The 23,271-nt window shown below is 39.5% G+C and overlaps 1 protein-coding gene across 3 annotated transcripts in view; it reads left to right on the top strand.

The window, feature by feature from the left end:
* The window catches only part of pcdh11 (protocadherin 11), a gene marked incomplete at both ends in the record, with an annotated part of 112,740 nt that extends 111,162 nt beyond the window's left edge, over positions 1-1,578 (top strand). For all 3 annotated transcript variants that reach the window (XM_079167007.1, XM_079167005.1, XM_079167006.1), the window contains one exon: positions 1,118-1,578. In XM_079167007.1, the coding sequence (XP_079023133.1) occupies positions 1,118-1,578 (461 nt within the window). The remainder of the gene's footprint in view (positions 1-1,117) is intronic.
* Positions 1,579-23,271: the final 21,693 nt, after the last annotated feature.

Here is a 23,271-nt window from a genome sequence, read left to right as displayed (position 1 = left end):
ACGCACTCAGAATATTCATTTATATTTAGTAGAATGCCATAAAACAATAAACAAGGTGGCGAGAAGATTTGCGGATGTTTGTGGAATCGAATTACACGGAGCATGCAGAACTTGAGCGCGTGAAGGAATAGCCGTCCCTGTGTACCGGGGTCTAAGAACACTTTATTATTTATAGCATCCTTACTTATGCAAATATACTAAATAATTTCTACATGACAGCTTGAAGCGGAGGCCTAGAGGAGCGATGTGATGTTTGAATGAGGACCCGTCTCTCCTTTGCATGGCCTAGGAAACATAACACTGCAGGCTCCTAGTTGCCTTGGTGCCCGCTGTTTTACATTCTAATTATCTGGCTTGACAGGCTTTATTGCTGAGGCTCAATGTTGAGGCCTCATCCCAGACTCATTCCACATGTGATGTCAGTGCCGGGATAATGAGATAAGATAGTTTGAGTGCTTAGCCTTGCTCAGTCGCCTCCTCATTCACTTTTTAGTTTTGTTTTCCCTTCCATGCATGCAAACTAAATGCTACAATGAAGCATGGATATTAATTGCACCTGAATATGCTAAAGTTGCTCACAGGATCCTGGGGTGATGGGATTTCTTTGTATGGGTTTTCTCATTTGACCAGATTTATTTGGGATTCTGGAAGATCAGAGGGGCTTAAGGTGTGCCACATTGACAGTGATTAAAATAAACAAGGCTTTGTTAAGTTGTTCATTAAATATTTAACACAGCAAAGCCAATACGAGACACAGACAGCAAGACATTTTTTTTTTTCTAACTCTAATTAAGCTACAGGGAATTCCTTGCATATTGTAGGTAAACAGACAGAGTCATGGGAATACCAATGGAAATTAAATGCTCTGTTGGTGTTTTTCTCATTACAAGATGAAATGAAACATTTATCACTGACTTTCATTTCAATAAAAGGCTGACATTTTCTGGGTCAATTGCTGATAAGATGACAACTTTCTCCGACTTACATTGTGATTCATGAGTTCATACAGTGCTTCTCAGCACCCTGGTAAAATGGTTGCATTCCAACTGCACTCTCTGTATGTTCTGACCTGTTGTTTAATTCTTTTTCTCTCCTCTCCTTTTTCTTTTTTTTACAGCTATCGAGGTGAACCTACAGAAAGCCTTGGCTGAGGCCTCTGAGACCTGTACCCAGGAGTGTCTGATACTGGGCCACTCCGACAGCTGCTGGATGCCACCAGCCTTGGCCCAGTTCCAGGGTCCTGGCAGCAACAGCCCCACCTCCACCCCTATCACCACCACCATCACCGGTACAATGCCCTCTTTTGGCTTCCAGCAGAGCTGCGCCCGGGGAGCCAAAGCTAACATGATCAGCATGGGGGTCATGGATGGCCGCCATACCCTGGGCAGGTCTGTGCCCAAAAAAGATGAACTGGACAAAGGGATCAACCGGCCACAGTTCTACAACACCCTGGATAGACACTGCAGTAAGAGAGAGGACCCCTTCAAGGTCATCCCCCTGGCGAGCTTCTCCTCTCCTGGGCAGCAGACGCCCACTGGAGGGGGCAGCAGCTCCTTCTTACATGAGCACCAGTTGTAAGAGTAAAAGACAGATCTCCACCCATAGACGGCTTGTTGTCAGTGACTTTATGATCAGTGTGTATGCGTACGTGTGGAGGTATGCGTCATTTGAATTGACCAGCTCCGGTTCAGTTTTACTAATGAATACATATGAGAATGGATTCGATCATGATGATGTTGTTCGGACGAAACCATATGGGGTCAGTCTTACAGTTAAAGCATTTGAAAGGTAATGTAAGTCTTAACATAACAGGCCCGTGTATAATAAATATAGGTAGTTCTATACCAAAGTAGTTCCATCATAAAAAAAAAATGAATTTTGCTTTCAGTTCAGTGATGTTTGCTTTGTGACAAGAAAAGGTAATGTACGCTTCAAGCCTCTTGGTCCCCGATAGTGACCATTTCTTTGCGCAGAAACACTTGCAAATACAGTACTTTGTGTTAGGTGAGCTAAATCGCGCTTACTGTTAATTATGAGCTCTGAGTGGATGATGTTCTAGTGAAGTATTGCTCTGTATAACACGCAGCACAAACTCTTTTGGTGGTGGAGGATTTTTCTTTTGTCTTGCCTGAACGTGTTTCAGAAGTCTATTTTGGTCAGGGGACTGCAGAAGGATAAAAAAAAAAAAAAAAGTCTACAAAGCATAACTAGGCCAATAGTAGACAACACCGTCAAACTTTTGCATTCTACATTTTCACCGTGGACCAGCACACAAAGTATAACAGAAAAAAAACTTCTGCACATGCACACACTTACCCAAGATGTTTTCCATATGATGGTTGCTCCAGCTCTGCCAACTCCATTACGAAAATGTTCACTACTTGCATTTTCTCAGCAGCTTAGCCTTGAAAGATTAGCGCTTTGGAAACATACGCTTTATTTCCTTCCCTTTTTCTATTTTTTTCACATTTTGTTGCTCAGAAATACTCACGTACAGTAATAACAGCTATGGAGCCAATTATGAAATTCTCAGTCTAATTGCTTTGATGTGTGATCTCAGCAGCGACCCTCATTCTGGTTCGGAATTGTTGGCTAGCAAGAAACATGCGCTGCATATGCGGAGGCAATGAAAAGGTGACAAACGCTAAGAAATAGCAGCTTTAAACACTCCCTCTCTTCCAACCCTATCATTGATAACACCTTTTGTTCTTACTATTAATTACTTTATGTGTTTTTATGGAACTCATTTTGGCAAATCTTCTTTAATCAGTTTTTACTCTTTTTTGGCACTGGAATAATAGAAATTGGAAATGGAAAAATGGTCTCTGGGCCACAAGTCGAACTAAATTATTAATGTTAATGCTATTTTTGTAGTTATCATAAGGTTCGGCGTTTGCACCGTTTGGAAGGCTGCCCCACAGCATAGTTTCTTCATACATGCACTGCATCACTGCCTGAGTGTGTAGATTGTACTGATGATTATAACTACTTCAGACTAACTTGTTGCTGTAACAGATTGGGTGCAGTATACTCTATTGCTACAGCAATAAGTGACTTTGCTGATACCCATTTTTTTTTTTCAGTAACATCCAAGCCATGTGTCTACATCATCAGGTATATGATTCATGCGATTAATTTTCTCTATCTTGCAAATTGGGAACAGGCCTAAATCTATAGTGCAACGCGGCATTCTCGAGGGAAGGCGTGAGGGAAATTGTGTTTGCATGCTCTTAGCTACCACACCTTTTCTCTCTGATACTTGGGGTCAGGAATCTTATCATTATAAAGAGGATTTATCTGAGACTCAGTGAAATGATCACTTAAAGGAACAGTGTGTCAAGGACACGGAAAAAGGGGCAATGCAATTTCACCTCCGTCAATTACGAAAGTGAAGTTAATTCAAAACAAGCATCTTAAATAAATCCTCCTATAAACACTGCTTTATGAAAATGTCCCAGTTTAGGGATCCAATTTCACCTTATTTGCTCATTTTTTTTCTCTATTGCTTGTCATCTCATTTCAATGTTATAGTACAGACATATATCACCAAATGGTATAAATAATACATATTTAATCAAAGGAGCACATATCAAAGGGAACAAACATCATGATGTCACTGAACATTGAATTGTATCACTCTTGACAACTGCAAATCCAACACTTCTTTTTTCTTTCTTTTTTTATCCAAATGTTGCCCCAAAAAGTATTTTCAGTCTCTGTGTACAATTAAAAAAGTAGGGCAAAGAAATTCCTGGTTGGATCTTTCCCACAAAAAGAAATCTGAAAAATGACAATTAGGTTTTTAAGAAACTTTCCCGTTCACTAACAATAAGAACAGACACTCTGCTGTTGGAGTGTTTATAGATATGACACAGGAAATTGTGTCCTTCCGCATACCATGGAGGGTAAAAATATCCATGAAATATGTACGGGATAATACACTGTCACACTGTAATAATAATGTGATTGTTTGAAATAATTTATCCAAATCACATGTGTACAGTAAGCACAATATTACCTATCTATAACCCTCACTTGTTTTAACTTACTCTGCCCACATAACTTCTGTGTATTGTAATATTGCAGCAGCTACATTAATTGAAAGACATCTTCTAGAGGGAATAGTATAATAACTGCATGAATGTACATCTGTAGGATATTGGTTTTGACACCAACGTGACTTTCTTTGTCTGCTGCTTGTCCCACTTTGTTCTACCATTTGCCCTTCTAGAGGTAAAAGTAGGGGTTTTGTACTTTTATTATTTCTCAAACAAGGAGCATACCATATGAATGTGCATTTGTTTAGTTTTTTTGTCATCTTTCATAAAACACACAGTGAAATAAACAAAATGAGGAGGGTGATGACAGGTTCTCACTTTCGGCTCTCCCTGTTCTTTTCCTATGTTTCCTAATTCTCTCTGCCCTAAAAGTAAAGACAGTATACGTAAAATCTTTTTTTTTTATTTTCTGAATTTTTCTATTCAAAATGTGTGTCATGATTACCATGTCAATTTGTGTCATAATTTGCATGAACTGTTTGGACCTCCACAAGGCCACACTTGACTATGTAGTTCATGCATCCATCATTAGATTCAGTGTCAGTATTGGTGTTTACTGCTCTAACTGTTTGTGTGTCTTTGGAACAAAACAAATGTTACAGTGTACACATTTCAAACTTTGTAAATTGTGCGTACCACTTTTGCCTCTACGTACACACAAATATCTATTCTGTCAGGTGAACTGGATTTTAAACTGTACATAGCAGTACCCCTAAAACCTACTACAACAATGACAAACTGGAAAGACACATATAGTAAAGACTAAAGGCCACAGGCTAAATACTGGAATTTGCTATGTTGATTCAAAGAAAAAAATGGAAAACATAAGAAGTGATGAGATGACAATCTCTCTTGTAATGTAAATGGCTACATATGCATAATATTGGTGAGAGTGTGTTCGAATGTGTTTATAGGTGATCTTGTATGTGTGTGAGGGAGAAAGTGTGTGTCTCCTTGCATGTATGAGCGTGTGTATGTGCACATATGTGTGTACTGGCATGCACCTTGCCAGAATATTTTATGTATACAAATGTATCTTGTACAAAAACTATATCAAAATATGATATAAAACTTAAGTATATGCTTGTAAATTAGTCATCAGTGAGTCAGGTCAAGTTTTGCTTTGAGAGAAGGCAAATCTGTATTGGTCAGTTAAAGCTATACAGTCTGTGTTGTCATGCCTTTGTAAGATATCCCATTTAAATCTATGAAAAAAATGACCTTCCATATGGTGAAATGATTTTTCTTGTCATTGAATTTTACTTAAGCCATTAAATATTGAGTCCTCAAAGTATGCACGTATCACGCTTGTCCTTCACTTTACATTGTTGTTTGATTAGGTTTTTCTGAGAGCATTGTCATATCAGTGATAGATGTGACATGAGAGCATACTGTCACAGTATTCCAATTATGGCAATTACAAGCTAATGATATAAGACCCATCAAATTGGACATGGCATTTCACCTTCATTTCTGAAAATGAATACCGCAGGGGAAACAACTCAACCTATGACATGTATGTATATTTATGGAAAAAGAACAAAATACGTAACCTTATTAAACACGATAAGGAGCACAGCCAACACCGAGGGGAGGATCAAAAAGGGGTTTTACTTTCACAGTTCCAGCAAAGGAAAAAGCAGTTAGATATCTCCTAAGGTTTAAAGATGCTCGGTATTGTTTTTCATATTTTCTAAATGTCATAATTACAGTTAACAAAACTGAGTGATTCTCTATAGTATATGGGGGAAATACCACAACACTCTTTTTTTTGTATAATTTGTCAGTGTGGTGACATACTGGGTACATACACAAACATCCCAAACTACCGCTGTTCTTTTTCTGCTTCTAGGGGCATTAGTTTAAGTTGTTGATGGTTGTGGATTTTGCCACATTCATACAAAATCACAGAGGACTTGGATCCTCAAATTTCCCTGAACGTTGCACTCAATGACAAGTACATTTGTAAGTGTCTGAAATGTGAAGAATAATGGATACCCCAAGTTCATCATTCGAAGTAGCAGATTCTTTTGGCTGGCAGAAGAAGAAAAAAAACCCTCCTAAGGCAACATTGACATATATATAGTGTCATCTTCAAAATTTCATATGGTGAACAAACATTCACATTCACATCCAGCAGATACGGAGTACCATTAGCATTCATTTGGAGACCTGTCTCTGGCCTCCTGGTGGACTTATGTTCAATATTTACTCTCCTTTTAACTCTTTTTAGTGTCCACCAACTCCTGAGGGAAATATCTGGCTTTTTTGCTGCTAAATACTTTACTATCTCTACTTAGTTGCTCGCTGTTTCGGTGCTGAGCTGGTAGCATACAGTGGATTATTCATTGAAAAACCGCTTCAGCCACAAACAATGAAATGAGAACAAAAATACTAAAAATCTTAAATTTCCTGATCAAAATTATAAATGTCCAAAACCAAAACAACGAGCTGAACGACAGTATAAAGCTCTGTGGAGCTGACAGGAACTGCAGTGTAGGTCAGATGATGATTTCATATCACATGCAATTAGTCATGTGAATATTGTTCCCATCACTACTTTCCATCACGGTGCATGTTTTACTGACTAAGACAACTCAGTTATGTTTTAAACATGGTAGCAGTTATGATGTATTTAGAAAGCAACACAAAATGCTGAAGTCAAACTCTTGTGTCAATATACGTCAAATTCATGTGATGAAAATAATTAATTATCAGGCCTCAAAAATGTAGCTTGAGGCACCGATAGAATCTAAAGGGCACTTTGAGTGTTTCTGTTTCGGAAGGGCAGAACACTCATCGATCCATTCCTACATTTTTTTATTCGGTCCAACAATACAAATCAATGAGCTTCCCATCACAAGGTCGCACCTCTACTCATTAGACTGTCCAGCCATTATCATATCAGATCATAGAATCTAGGAAGCAGTTCATGAATTTCATAGGAAAATCAATAGAACACAGTAAACCTTAATTTTAGCATTTTGTTTTCTAGGGCCAAGAAGTAAATGTCAGTTTAAGCCAGGAGAAGAAAAACGTATCTTTTCATTCATGCGTTGTGGCTGCTCAGAATGTCAACTTTGATTTACCTTGGACTCACTCTGCATCATCATCGCTCAGCATCGTCAGTGATACCTGGAGGCTGCTCACCCTACATGTGGCCATTCGGCCTCAGATACAGAAAACTTTGTATGTGGCATTTTAGTTTTTTTGTTGTTGTTTTTTACCTTTTTGGCAATAGCTTGTTACACACCTATGCTGTGTATCTATTCATTCATCTACCCATCCATCCATCTATGTAACCCACCCATCCATCACTCCATGTGTCCATCCATGAGCTTTGATGCCTCAAAGGCAAACTCTGCAACAGTTTCGACAATCCCCTTGGGCTACATGTCCTACCTGAGGCCCTTCTGCCTTAATGCTGTATCCACAGTTCTCTTATGAATACATACAAGCCCCTCAGAGAGGAAACCTCAAGCCTACAGTATGGTGCAGAGGTTGATGTTCACGACAACAGGACATGACAGGATCTCTTGGCACTGACTTCTAACTCGCGCAGCACAAAGAGCCATGTCATGTACCTCGTAACGCGCCAAAGGCTTGCTGGACTGTGTCATCTTGCAGCATCTTCAGCATATGTTCAGTCCCCAATCTCCTTATGAGACCCGGCTGTGACCTGCCCCATTACATTTTCATGGTAATTGGCTAATAATGAGACAGTGATAGTGCAGAAGCTGTCCACACTGTCAAAACACATGCATACCCGACTACATTTCCAGTAATTACTGCATATTTGAACAGAAAGTACTTTGTGATCTTAACAGTGCACCCAATGCTTGTGTCTTTTCTCACCCCACACACCCTTCATCCCCATGTGCTAACAAGCCAACTTATTGTAAGCCTACTTAGTTCTCAAGGTGTCATCTGTTGAAGTGTCATGAGAACATATAGAGATTGTCAAACAGTACACTCATTTCAAATTGTAATTAAACTGGCCATCAGGTACCTTGTGGCTGTTTAGTCAACAGCAGGGTACTAATTACTATAAGATGACCTTTGGTATAATATCTGGTGAATTATTCATAGTTGAGAAAATTGCTTCGGAGACATGCCAGCGACATCCAAGGGACGGCTGAGTGTACACACACAGAAAATTCCACTCAAAGATTTCCGCCTTGCCCCGAAAATGAGGTCAGCAGATGGATGAAAATGTAACTTATTTTGGGCAAGAAAATGAGATGGTTGCGATAAGCCCTTAAAGACAAAATGGATGTTTTCTCGACACAAAGAGGAATGTTACCGACCAGGAAATAGACTGACTCATGTAAAGTTAATGTAAAAGATTTTGGAGAGAGTTTGGAGAAAGAAGATAGCCTTGTCACAGGGAGGCTTAAGAAGCAATATTATCCCGCTGTGCAAGTTGACATTTCTTTAGAGTGGGCTCGACTCAGCTGACTGCCAAATAAATCCTTGTACTGGTGGTTCTAACATAATTTAACAAGAAATAAACCATATTTAGATTCAAGTTAGATCGCGTAGCATGCATGAGGATGTTAAAAACCCTGAAAACAACTACATAAAGAAACATAATGTATATTATTTTCTATTTATCCTTTGTTTATATATATATATATTTGACACCCTGTTAAGATAGAAAAAAAAGATCTTCGGGGGAACATAAGAAGAACTGTTGCAGAAAAAATGGATAATGTTATATCAAAGAAAGGAGATTAAGACAAAAGGAAATGCCAAAAGAAAAAGTGAGAGGGAGCAGTGGCAACATATTTCAACAGATTCATCCTCCTGCGGTGACTTTCAAAAACCACTAACGGCATCTACTCCCCCCTGCTTTAAATGCTTCTGTGGGGTATTCTGCACAGAGAGGGCAGAGGTCTGGAAGACTTTCTTTCCTATTTCTGCTCAACCTTTAGGGACGCTTTGCAGAGAGTACTCCCGGGACCTTGCACAGAAATGTTCTCCACATCTCAGACATGAATACATAAACAGTGGAGAAACTAGTCCTTTATAGCTACACCAACACGTGGAACTCAAGTGACAACAGATGAACCTTATGAGAAATCTAGGTAATATGTGGCTAAATCAGTGCGGCATATTTTAATGTATGAATAAAGATTTCTTTTTTTTCCTTCACAAGACTGGCTTCTTCCAAGTTGACGGTGTCTCTGTTACGGAGGCACAAGTAATGACCCAGTGGACTGGGCACCATTACGATGATGTTAACCATATGGCATGGCCCTCTGAATAGCCTCATTCAGTATGATCTCAGTTAAGTATTTATAGGAGGTTCTGAAAGAGGGTCAGGAAAAAGCGCTATTCACTGCCATCATAGGAGGCCCAAATGATTAGCTAAAATTTCGGGTAATTGGTAGTAATTAACATTGACCTTGTCCTCTTGGACATTAGAGAACCAAAGCCTTGCCAGAAAATTTCCTGCTGCCATTAGAGAGCAAGTAGGAGACAGCAGACCATACAGCAAAATAAAATCTTTGTAGCCGCGTGTGTATTAAAGGGCATGTCCATTTATATATTATGTACTTCGAAGATATTACTGTAAACTATATAATTTCCATTATTAATTTTATTGGTATTGTTGATGCTAAGGAGGCACTTCTGTAGTGCTTCTGGACTGCCGTTCCCAGTGTTCCCAGTATCTGCAGTACAGTGATGTCTTGTTCTTGGCTTCACAAGTTTTTTTCTTTGTTGGTTTTGTAGCCATCATGGTAACTTGGTCCTCTGTTTACTTTACACTAATATTTGTTATACAGCAATACAAAATACTTCCTGTGAGCCAGATGTTTTTTTTCTTCTGAGAATATGATACCAGACCTGGAGTGAATAACTTTCATTACATGAATCTACACACTGGCAGCTCTTTAAGGCTGTACTGGTACAGCGGCGCTTTGAACTAAATGTCAACATCAGCATGCTAACATGCTCAAAGGGACACTGTTGCCATGCTGATGTTCAGCACGGGATTGACTATGTTCACCATTTAAGTTTAGCTTTATATGCGTATTAGCTTTAAACACAAAGTACAGCTGAGGTTGATGGGGATGCCACTTGTTTTGTAGGTTTTTGGAAGCCTACTGCTGGTACAAGTGAACTTTTGGCCCGCTGAAGAGAGTTCAGAGGATCCCTAAAGTAGTTGAAATATACACCTCAGGACCTTGAATATCTGTAGCAAATTGCATGACAATCCATCAATAGTTGTTAAGGTATTTCACTCAAAACCAAAAATGTCCACCTCATGGTTGCCCTAGATGAGAAGTCCTTGGGATATCTAGTCAGCAGGAATCATCCCGTGAGGACCATGAATGTCTGTATGAAAATTCATGACAACTAATCCAGGTGTTCGAGATATTTCAGCCTGATCAACAGACCATCATTGCTATCCAAAAGTCACGCCACTAGCATGGCTGAAAAAAAAAGAAAAGAAAGAAAATAAAAAGGAAAAAAAGTATAAAAGTGTTGGTTACTTGAGATCCATTAATAACAACAACAACACTGTTTTTACTTCTCTCAGGGTCTTCCTGCTACGAAATAAAAAAATAATATATATGTATATTGTGGGCTTGCCTAATAGGTAGTAAAGAGAAACTAAGTTCATATCATGCCCCTTCCGCAGTAAGGAAGTACATCAGAGAAACTGCTTTTACTGCGAGTTCTTTGTGCGTATCTAAAGACAGTATCACAGGGCAGCCACTGTGCCTGACAAGTCTGTTCACGTTCAGCACACACGCAGCTTTCCTGCAGTTAAGGCACCAAGTCCCTGAAGCTCTTCCTCCATGGACTTTATTGTCAGAGTCTCGATGGTAGGTCTCCTCTCCCTCCTCTTTGAAATCCGGAAGATCAAACAAAACAACAGTGTTGACGCAGGGTGTGTTGTGTTTGTGGTTTGAATATATAATCAATTTCCATGGTTAGGGGTTTTTATTTGTTGTTGTATTGTTGCTAGATTACTAAATGGATAATGAATGTGATAATATACCCTACTATGCTGTTTGTATCTATCTATCTATCTTTTTCCTACCTTTTTCATTTTTCTCTATTCCTTTCCCATATACATGTGAAAATCAACTTATGGGCTCGTGTAAATCTCAGCAAACTGACTTTCATGCAGCAATGAAATGCGCAGTAACCAGAAACGGTTACCTGGACAGAATTTAAAAGAAGATATGAAACTACAGTGTGCCTTTCCAAAGCAGTATTATTCTACCCAATCAACCTTTACTTTCAAGAACATCTATTGAACAATAGCAAGTGAAAGCATGGTGGGATGAAAAGAGAGGAGCAACAGGGAAAATCAATATAGCAATTATGTGTGCAGATAATGGACATCAAGGTGTTAGTTGGAGTGACCGAAAGGAAGAGGTGACATAAAGCCAATTCAAATAGTGCAAACATTTCATTGTCTCACATCTGGCGCTATTGGCATGGATTTAGTGTCACCAGGCTCTAGAAAACCAACAGTGTTTTTTGTTGTTTTCCTGCATCGCCACAGCTGAATTAGCATTGTTTAGCACGATGTAATCATTGGGTTCTTCTTTATGTTCGCACACAATCACCAGCCTCTGTTAGAGCGCTGTTAGCTATTATGTTTTTATCGGCCACACAAACCCTGAAAACACAAGCAACAAACACAGCGATTAGCTAATTGAGATCTCAGACAACAAAATACACACACACACACATACACACACACACACACATATATACATACACACAAAGAGAGAGTGACATAGAGCAAGTGCGGGATAAAGAACGACAGGGAAACAGATGAACGTGCGCGTGCACACACACACACACACACACACACGTATCCCCCTCCTCCATGCGTTTACCTGCTCAAAAGAGGTCACCTCCAGTTCTGTCAAGCTTTACAGGTGGGTCAGAGATCTGGATTTGATAACTGGAGGGAGTTTAGAGAGCAGACGTTTGACAAGCATGACAATGCTCTGACAGCCCTCATTGGGCCATGATTAATGACTGACATCCCTGTCGCTTGTCTCGTACAGAATGCAAATGCAGCACTGGGTGAAAATTACCCTAATGTGGCCCGTAATTGGATGCAGGAAGTATCACGTAAAGGAAGAATGCGATGGCGCTTTTTCGCTCCTGAAACAAGGCTTTATTATAGAGAACACTACAGCGATGATGAGAGAGATGCTGCAGCATGATTGAAAATGACCGCCAGCAAATCCTTCTCATTTGTACTAACACATTGACATTTAGCACAGAGTCAAGGGATGAGCAGAGTCGATGTTTGGTGTCTTGAGTTGAAAAGTCACTCCTAAGCTGGCTCCCACACCTCATGCAATAATAATTTTTCCTTCGCTGCTTGGTCAGATGTCACTAAGTTAGGATAAATTATAAGATAGACGAGGATGGCCGTTTCGATAGATTTTTAAATTAACTCTATTTGTAGCACATAAAGACACACGATCCAAAGGTATTAGCATTTCTACAAAGGTTCGGTATTGAGTAGGGGCTCTAGGTGCTCCTTTCAAACAGCTGACATCAGATTTGAATGTTTATGCATAATGGACATGATGCACTGACATTTGTCATTGGGTGTTTTGACCGGAACTGCCAGTTTATTTGACCTTCTCAAGGGCACAGAGTTCCAATGCAATGGCTTTGCTTGACAAACACAAGTTTTGAGTGAATTTTGAGTCAATCAATTCTGACTCTTCACGAACAAAAACACAATATTTGGTTTGTATGGAAGCTCTGAAAATACTGCGTACATCCTTTATGCCCATGCCACAGTGCTAAAACAGTTGCTGTAGATGATCCTGCAAGTTGTCGAGCTGTGTTTCTATGTGTTTAGCCCTGGTGTGGTTTCATTCAGCTATTCAGCATCGCTTCGCCTAACACTATATCAACTGAGCAAGTGCTTAAATGAAAGGACTGAATTAAAAGCACAGCTACACTTATGATTTAATGTTGACTGCTCCAAGTGCTTCCACTGAAAGATAGCCTTCATGTCCATTTTGATACACAGCGTGATAATGAATATTGTTTAACTCTCCAAATAACATTTACATTGAGAAAAATGGAAGCCAGTATTGATGTTATCCAACATACATGCTGTGGCTTTATTTAAATGAGGCCAAAAATGACAGCAATCAAAAATATAGAGGCAAACAAACCCGAACAATATCAGTACAATCTTCTGTCATCATTTGTCTTTGATCGTCTCATTTGCAATTAAAGAGCAAACTGTAAACTATGAAAGCCGCTGGGAGGAGAAGTGGGAATAATTGTCACAAAGCGACCTGGTGATGTTGTTGGGGGGAGGATGGGGGGAGGGGGACATTTCCATGACACCCTCATTCTGGTGGGAATAAGTGTCAAAATCTAACACTGCTTTTGAATAATGCAGCATTTACAAAACCAAACAATTAAGAGAAAACTAAAGAAAAAATAAAAGATTTATAGAGTAATGAGCAACTTCGGTATTATTGCTAAAAGCAGGCAAGGCTGAATGTCTCTTGTGCAGTTCCTCATTATCCTGATTGTATAATAGATATAATCAAGCAACAATGTCCAATTAGGAGTGCAGAGACATGCCTCGATCCAAAAAATGAAAGGGATGAACGCACAATTGACACTGTTGTTTGTATGAAACACTGGTGGTTGCTCCCTCATCAGAGCGATATCGATGAATCCCGGGGCTTAAAGAAAAATATTAATAAACTTTGACGTATATCTGTGATACGATGGAGGCTGTGGGATGTGAACAAACAGTCCTTTCCAGGTGGTTTGAGTGATTGCCTAATCCCCTGTAGCTAGATGATTGCTGAGCAAGGTCAGTTTGAAGGCTCAGACTGATTGAGTGCTGTCTGTGGTCGGGGGTTTGCTCCAGCCTCTGATGCCATTAGATGGACAGCGGCTGAAGATTCACTCTGGAGTTTTTCAACACTTGAACCAAACCTTTCCAAACTGGATAACACTGGTGTGCCAGTAATCATTGGGGCATACCGACAGGGAAAAACATAAAAAACAATCATCAAGGCAGTGCTATCATTAGTAATCAGGAGGAAAGAAGGCTAATATTTGAATTGAGATCAGAAAAAGAACATTCTCTGTGTATTTCAAATCCGGTTTTACTGTGTTGTTGTCTTCTTGCTTTTTATATACTTTCTATCACTCTGTCTAAAGCGCTGAGCAGAAAAATACATGATAACCATGTTATCTTCCACAGCTGCCTTCCCCAGTTCTGCCTGATTTTCATTTGCAAGGCATCAGACATCAACCGTTTTCTGTTAAATAAACCCAGTTGTCAGCATTGTCAAGCTGCAGCTTGTACCTCATCAACACCCATTTATTTCTCAAGCTGTCATTTTGTTACTAAACTGGGTTTGTGGCATAAAACTCAACATTTCCTGGGGCTGCAATTGAATCACCCCCCCGCCGCTATGTACATTCAAATACCGAGGGAAAGTTCTGTTCTGTATATCAAACTCCACTAGTCTGCAGCAGAAATCCTTTGTGCGGACATCTCTGTGACAGCTCCTTGGCAACTTGTACGCCTGTGTGCCACAAGCTCCCTAAGCTGACTGTTTGGATCAAGAGGGAAGAGGCAGCAATCCCAAAGAGAACAAAATAGCAGATCCCAGCAGCTTCACAGCCGATGCTATGAGATTTACTAGACTAGAGAGGAGGGTGTGTGTGTGTGTGTGTGTGTGTGTATGTGTGTGTGTGTGTGTGTGTGTGTGCGTGAGATGGGGAGGGGCATACTTGATGTACTTTGGAATATTTTCAAATGTCAAGACATATAAGAGCCGCAAGAGGCATTATGTTTCCATAGTGATGATGCGGTGAAGCTTAAGTGTAGCGTCAACATGCAAATGGATAAGGTAATAAACCGGTGACATTTATTTCGTTGAAAGGCTTAGAAAATAGATGAAAGTCATTTTCCCGCTTTACCATGAGCACTTTGAAGTGTCAAGTTTATGAATTGTTGAAAATTACCAACACATTTTTTTCTCAAAAGAAAATAATCGAATGTTCTAAAATGAAAAAGATATTTCCATTTTCTGTTTTCAATGGCATTTATTATGTATCATTTGGGGGAACCGACTTGTTTGGGACAAGTCAGAGAACCGTATCTCTGCTAAGCCCATCTCCTATTAGAAAGCTGCTCCTCAGACACAGATCAACAGACCCCTCATAGAGGGGAGGGGAAATAATGTGCAGTGTATAGGGAGATTTATTGGCAGGAATGGAATATGATATAATATTCATAACTATTTCCTCCTCACGGGGTCTGCAGTGTGGCACCGCCATGTTTCTACAGAAACCCAAAACGGACAGCCTTTCACATTTTGATGTTACCTGAAGGCCAACGTAGATCTCTGACACGCTTAGAAAGGGGGGGGGGGGTGTTCAGTTGGATGTAATTGCAACCTCACCACAAGATGCTACTAAATCCTTCACACTGCTCCTTTAACCTAAACCTAACCTTACCCCAACCTTAAACCAAGTTTTTAGCCTACAATGTAATCATTCACTGTTATGTTATGTTGACTTGCTTTTTGTCCACAAAAGGAAGGTGAATCCCCACAATGTGACTGTGTAAATGGATTTATGTCCACAAAACACGAGTAATAAACACACACGCACACACACACACAAACAAAATATGTACTACAATTAGTAACTCAAAGCCCAAACATGTTGCCTTTTTGTCTGTTGTTGGTATATTTGCTGCTGCTGTTTTGTTTCGGTTAGTTTGAGTCTAGTTCTCCTGCTTGTCTAATGCCGTGTCGTATGTTTCATTTGATTGTTTCAGCACTGATCACTTGTTTTGCACTATAAACAAATAATAGAATAAAAAGAAAGAATGTAATATTCCATAAATAACTTTGACTAAATAAACAAAAACACAAAACTCAAAACTTTTCCCCATTCAACATCGAAATACACATGAAATCAAGGATGGTTTTGAGCGTACACGGCTTTGTTTACATTCCATTTTTCATCTCTATTTCCCGACCCTCACATAATCCCCTAAACCACACACAAGTCCACTCTCCACTGCTGATTCTCAGGCAACTGAGCTTTAAAGAAACGGGCAGAATTGGTTCCAGTCCAATGGACACTCCACATCATTTAATGTATTCCAGTCTATTACCACTTTTGTTCTGACACCTCATTCTTTTCCACCAATATATGTGGGGGTCATTCAATAACTGACACCTCTCTTCCATACCGTAGTCACATCTTTGTTGCTGTTTGAGCATGTGTCACAGCTGAGAGGCCTGCATTTCAAGAGATAGATTTGCTGACAGAGTTATCCCATCACTCCTCTGGCAGAGAGCTTGTGCAGGAAATGCTGCACTGTAAAGGTGCAGTAGCCTTGTCACTTTCATCAGAGGTAATTGATCACAGCAGACAACAGCTGATGTGTGCAAGTCAATTGCAGGGGGCAAAAGGATGCTGCTTATTCAGATAAAAGATCTCTAACGTTGCCATGAGTCACTCTAACTGATAGGTAGGCATCATTATAGACAGGAAATCAAATATACGTTTTGGATGAATTTGACCATACATACATTACTAATTCTAACCAGTTAACGTCTTCACATTAGGACATACGATACCTCATCATACACTTGACAAGCTGTCCATACGATGTACTTGAAGAGAGGCATCTCGCTGCCATAGTGCAGGTGCACTGGGAAAACCATTCTGACTTTAAAAAAAAACAAAAACAAGCATACCCTGGGACTTCTCAAATGCCACTTAGCATTCAAGGGCTTTGTGATTCATTAGTAGCCCAGCAGACTGGTTAGATGGAAGCAGCTGTTATCTGGTTCCATTCCTTATGCCATCAATGTCACAAATAATCACATACAACAGGTGGTTTAACAGCTACAGGTACTTAAACATCCAGCCTGCTGCATTACCTCCCATTATTTGTTATTCATTATGTATACACAAAGTTGGCCTCATCAGATTATTGAGAATGAAGTGCATTATTTATTTGTATACATTATTTTTATGTTTGGAGCCAAATTAATTGTAATTGATTTCTGACTGTTCTAACTGTTAATGACAGACAAGGTTTCGATCAATGGATCTCCATCAGGTGGACAAACAAGTGACTGATGCGTCATCATAGGAGAACATGACAATTCATCATATGCTCGTCACTTAAGGCCAAAAAAAATAGAAAACATGTAATTGAAAATTGGATAAGAGAATATATTATGGACTCTCTTTTAAAATATGAGGCTGGAGATACTGTATATTTGTCTTGCAAACAATGAATTGATGCTATATATAAATAGGCTGTCTGTCAATCCATAGCCTAATATATGTTAATCCTTTGTGCTGTAGAGATCCATTGTTGTTCACAAACTATTGCACTGTTGCACTGGGTGACATTAATTCTTCATTTCAATGAACATGGGCTCTGTAGTTTACTTAAAGTCAAGCCCATATGCACCATCCTGCTGCCGAACATACAGTCCTCACTGGAGCAACAAACAGGTCCCACAAATAGACTATTTACTCCTGTTTAAGTAATATTTGCTAAAAACTACAGAGCCCAGCTGTAAAATGACTGAGCCTTTCTTTGAAAAATGTAACTATATATTTGTTTCTTTATTATTTCTTTATAATCTTTAGTAGGAATTAGTTGGTTTGAAGGTGAGTGCGAGAGTCATAAAATATTGGACAGAATAACACAATGTTTGATTTGGTATTTTCATGGGATTTGTTGACAAGAACAAAATATTGCCTGCCTTATTTTTTTCATGTTTATCTAAGTCAATGAGGGCGTATTTAAGTGCATCTGATATTATTATTATATACACTTTCATCAAAAAAAACTACAATTTAAAGTTATTCAATACATTAACTGGAAAAAGCTAATTTCTTTTTCAGGAAATGTAGCCCAGATGGCCTAAGAAATGGATCAACACCTCGCGAACAGAGACTCAACAAAAAAAAATGGAATATATAATTCAGTACACCGCATAATTCAACATACCCACTCTCTTGATTGTGTTGATTGATGGCATAATGTTTAATTCTGCATGGTACAAACACATCTAATTTGAAATACCCACCCTAGTTAGCAGAGCAGTTTATGATGCTATTTATTTGATGTTTATTTACACAGGGTGGGTTGGCTGATCATACGAGCTCCTTCCCATGAACATACTGCTCCTCATTCTCCATCACGAACGCTCAAGTTTATGATTTTAGCAGGACTGCGGCTCTGGAGGAGTGGACAGTTTTGCTAAAGACAGTTAGAAAAGAATATCTCACAATGAAGTTTCTTTTTCAACTGTTGAATGTTTATTGGCTCTTATGTCATTCTATGAAACACACTGTCCATTATTTTCTGTCGAAAGTAGCCCTGATACAGATACGACCCTCCTGCTGAGAAAAGACATCATAATTACCAGACGCTGTGAACTTGACACTCGTCCCCTTCTAAATGGAGGAAATGATGGAAGTGAGGATGGATATGAAAGCCTTCTTTGGATATAATCACACCATCTTCCGAACCTATAAATTATTCTGAGGATGCACACCGGGGAGCCTCTGGTAAGGGACGGCTGGCTCTGCAGAGTTGAGAAGCAGGAATCCATTTTGACATCCATATAACTTTGGATTTTTGCCCATTTTCTCTGATGATTAAGATAGAGGACGATATTTCTCGGTAACTTGTAAAATTGGTAAAAACTTTAAAAGAATATTTCATGTGGGAATGAAAATCAACTTTATTGTCACACATGTACACAGCAACCTCTGCATTTAACCAATCCTAGTATTAGGAGCAGTGGGCAGCTCTAGGGCAACACACTGAGCTGCTCCTGCCGCTACCGTATATGTCATGATCTTGGTCTAGATTGTGTCCTGTTTGTTTGGCTCCCTGTCTTTGTGGTTTTCCCTCCTTTTTTCTGCGGATCACCTGTGTTGGATTTGTCTCGTCAGCCTTGCTCCGTTTTCTTGTGTTTCTTCCACCTATTAGCTTCCGGCCTGCTCTCGTGTCTGCCCACCTCTGTGTTGTTGTCTGATTAGCTTCTTGTGTATTTATAATCCTGTCTTTTGTCTTTTGTCTGTCGGTTCGATTGCTATGTTTCTTGTTTGTATCCCTCAAGCAGTTGTCCTTTTTTACTTGATCCTATTTTGTTCATCATTTTGCCCTTTTTTGTATTTCAGTCACTCACTTTTAGACTCATCTGCCATGTACGTTTTGCTTTGGACGTTTCTTTATTAAAATCACTGATGATTATCCTCCCCGTGTCTGTCTCCATTTGGGTCCATCCCCAGTAGTCTGTTCTTTAGACCGTGACAATATGAGATTACCAATTTCTATGGTTTTGTCACGTGGAGACAATCTGTGGCTAGATTTGTGTTTGTTTATAACCGCTTACTGACATTTGAGTCAAGAAGCAAATTGCTCCACTTTAGTCCATAACTTTACTTCAAAGACATCCCCTCATCAATCGTAATTCATAATATCAGAATTAAACATCTGTTGGTCCTCACATCCAAGCTGTTTTCAGTGTTTTTGATGTTTCACTTCAAGTATCTTGTATAATGTTTAATATACAGCTTAGACACACCTTACAAGCTGTGCAGATGCTTTTCTCTGAACCATACATTTTTTTCTTCTGCTGTGATTCATATGTGTTTACATAACACCAATGGATCACATTAACACATGATCTTCAAATTACTGTTTCATACTGTAATTCATCATATTTGTTCTGATCATTTGGCTGGCCTCTGGATTCATGGTCAATTTTCTTAGGTATGAATGAAGATAAAGTTGAGGAGTGATAAGATTATTTTTTCGGGGTAATTTAGACAGTGCAGAAACATATAGGCACACATTTGAGCCTTATTTCTGTAAGACACACAAGAATATAGAAAAAATGTGATTCCTCAGTTTCAAATTGCCGTGGACACAATAGCAATTTCAGGGTTGTTCAAGTTGAGACGGTGCAAGAGATCTCTCAGGCTTGTCGACCTTTATCTCTGCAAACATCAGAATCCCTATACAAAAAAGCAGAAAATGAGCTATTGATTTTCCGTTTTTCTTTTCCTCCCTCACTTTCTTATTCCCCTCCGGTATTGTCATTCTATAGTCTAAATGAAGGTCAGCATTGGTTTCCTTGTCACTGCCACAGAGAGACACAATAGAAATATAGCAATCCGTGTTTTTGAAAGAAAAAGGTCTTGCAAGACGGGAAGTGGTTGCTTTTGTCTTTAGGGATTAATTGGGTCAATACAACTTTTCTCTTTAGAGCAACACAGCTTTCAATACGTCCTAGTTGTGCGCACACAGTGTGCAACGGCGTATGCACACACATACACTGAGAGAAAGAATGTGCTGCATACAAAGGAAAGAAACACACCCATCAATAACAGAATCGGTGACATTTAAAGCAGTATTTTAACGTGGGCAGTGTTTGATAAACTTTCTTAGCTAATGTGTGAAATCAAATAAATGACAGCGTCCCTGCAATGAATGGGATATTGATTTATTAACTGCCATGTTTGTACCACGTTTTTATTTAAGTAAGCTCAATGGCATCAGTTTCAAACCTTCAAATCATGATCTACAATATCTCAGATTCAGAGGAGCGGATAAACACTTCTGTCCTCTCTCCTGCTGTGTGAGGGATATAAATGTTTCTCTAATATAGACTGAACTGTCGCAGCAAAAAAATGGATAACAGCAGGAAGTGTCTTTCCCCTTAGCGTGAGCCTAAATAACATTTCATAATCTATCATATCTACCTGGAGTTACTCCTCAGTAGACGTACTGTAAGATCAAATTGTTTGTTACCTGTCTTAGTCTTTTGTCCTGATGTGTCTGTAAGCCTCCAAGCTTTCTTGCTCTCTAAATCAAGCTGAGAGAAAAGGAAAAAAAAAGGATGTTTTCACACCCACAGTGCAACCCAATCAACAACGTTGTGTTTTATTTGACCTGGGCACTTTTTTCTTGTCATCTAATAGGTGATGGCAGAGATTCCTGTCATGATGTTGGGTACATCAGCGGGATCAAACGCTTTCTTAAATCTGCGGTGACATCTCTGTGTTTGACTTGGTGTGTGCCTCTCTCATCTCAATTCATCACCTCCCCAAGGTGAGCACGCTATCTTGCCAAATCCAACTCAGTGTACAGCGCAGAAGCCTTTTTTGCATATTCTTCCCACTTGTTTATGGTTTACTGAGCAGGTCACTTTCCCTGCTTGCTTGAACAGCTGCTTCAGTGATGACCCCCCCCCCCCCCCCCCCCACACCTTCCTAACAGTGGTTGGAAGACTACTCGTGTGCTGCTCCCTGTCAAGTTCTCCTTTGCTTGTGAGGCCTGCTGGTGACCTCATGCACAGCCTTTACTGGGGCCATATGAATAATTTATCCTTTGAATTTAGCCCAACCCTGACATTTCGATGTTTGATGCCCACAGGCTTTGGCTTTAACAATATAGATAGTGCTCCTTTCCTCTGTGCATCATCAGATAAAGTGTGAAAGCACAGCAAGTGCACTCGATATCAGAACCATGGATATCAAGGATTCTGTATGTTCCACACACTGAATTCCTTTATTCTAGTATACTCTTACTGCTGTATTTATACCCATACAATTTAATTGTATATAGGTTGCCGATATTGTGAGTTCAGAACATTGTGTTCTGTCAATAGGAAATGTAATCATTGCCATGGGGACATACTTACAGAAAAAACTCAACATGAAGCATTCAGGAAAGAATATCAATTGAATTAGAGCAAAATGAAGTTGTGTCAACTTAGTCTGTGAGTCTGTATGGAAAAAATAGACAGTTACAGCTCAAGGACTATAAGCATGAATCAGTGTGCCACAAAATACAAGCAATACAGCAATAAAAGCAAAGTAGTACAGCCTGTATTGAGACCTTTGACTAACTCCTAAATCCATAGACACAAACAGCAATGCCTTGGGCTCAGATGTTGGAACAAACATGAAGAGCAGACTGTTGCATGTACCAAAGTCCCCTTCAGAGGAGCAGTCTGTGCTGGCCTCTCTTGCACAGTGTCTATTTTTTGTCAGACTGTCCAGATTTGTTGTTGATTTGCATGCACAGGTGCAGTACTTGTAGGTCTGCACCATCTCCACCTCTTCACCCAGCATGATGACAGGTGTCAGTAGCTTCTCGCTCTGCAGGAAATTCACCACCAGCCCCCTTGATCTTACTGACATTTAGCTGCAGATGGTTCGCCTTACTCAACCAGACACCCATTATAATGAAATCATGAAAGAAGTGCTGGAATGCATGATCCAGAACTGAACCTGAAGTCAAAAGTGCAGCGGGAGAATCACGGGGGAAAGGGACGCTTGTGGGTGTGTGTGTGTTTTTTTTGCTGAAGCAAATGGCTAGATACATTGAAAAACAGACAATTACAGAGCAAAGGATATTTTTAGCATCCTGTCATTAGTGAATACGGCTCTGAACTTGTTGCATCAGGCTTCACTTAACTAGCATTTCTACGTATGCTGTAGTTTTCATAAATCTTTTGGAATATCACTGTTGCTATAATGGTCAACAACATCACTAATCAAAGAAAAGTGTTTGTTTCCAAGCTTTTTCGCCGGTTTATAAAACAACGTGACTTCTTTTTCACAAAATCGGAACATTTGTTCAGCGTTTTACTTTTAATTTGCTTTAAAAAACTTAGTTAGATCCAACTGACTACTGCACTTTCAACAAAACCAGGATAAAAGAAAGAAATTCTCAGAAATTCTTTTAGATATTCAGTACAGCTTGTTAAAACCTTGGATGACTTTTATCAATGAACAATTGACTTTACATACCCACCAATTCAGCCTCTCATAAAAAGATGAAATTTGATTGACTGGATGCCAGTCCTTAAACTAGCATCCACAAATGAAGAACTTCAATTTGCTCTCAAAGCATCTCACTTACATCAACATCAGGTAGCTCATGACAGCTCACGTGGAATATTTTCTTCATTGTTCTTTCTATCTAATAAAACTCCCCCTCAGTTCACTTTCTGAAAAGACTTTGAGGGACGTTTTCTAAAATGTTGTACTCTGGTATTTTCTCAGATCTGACTTTTTTTTCTCCCCAAGGACATATCCTCCCGCTGCCAAGACCTGTCAGGCAGGAGCATCTCAGAGTAAAGGGGTTGAGAGGACACCAATTAGAAAGCCATCC

Source organism: Pholis gunnellus (genome assembly GCF_910591455.1).
Source record: "Pholis gunnellus genome assembly, chromosome: 10".
NCBI lineage: Eukaryota > Metazoa > Chordata > Actinopteri > Perciformes > Pholidae > Pholis > Pholis gunnellus.
This window is presented reverse-complemented; position numbering and strand designations above follow the sequence as displayed.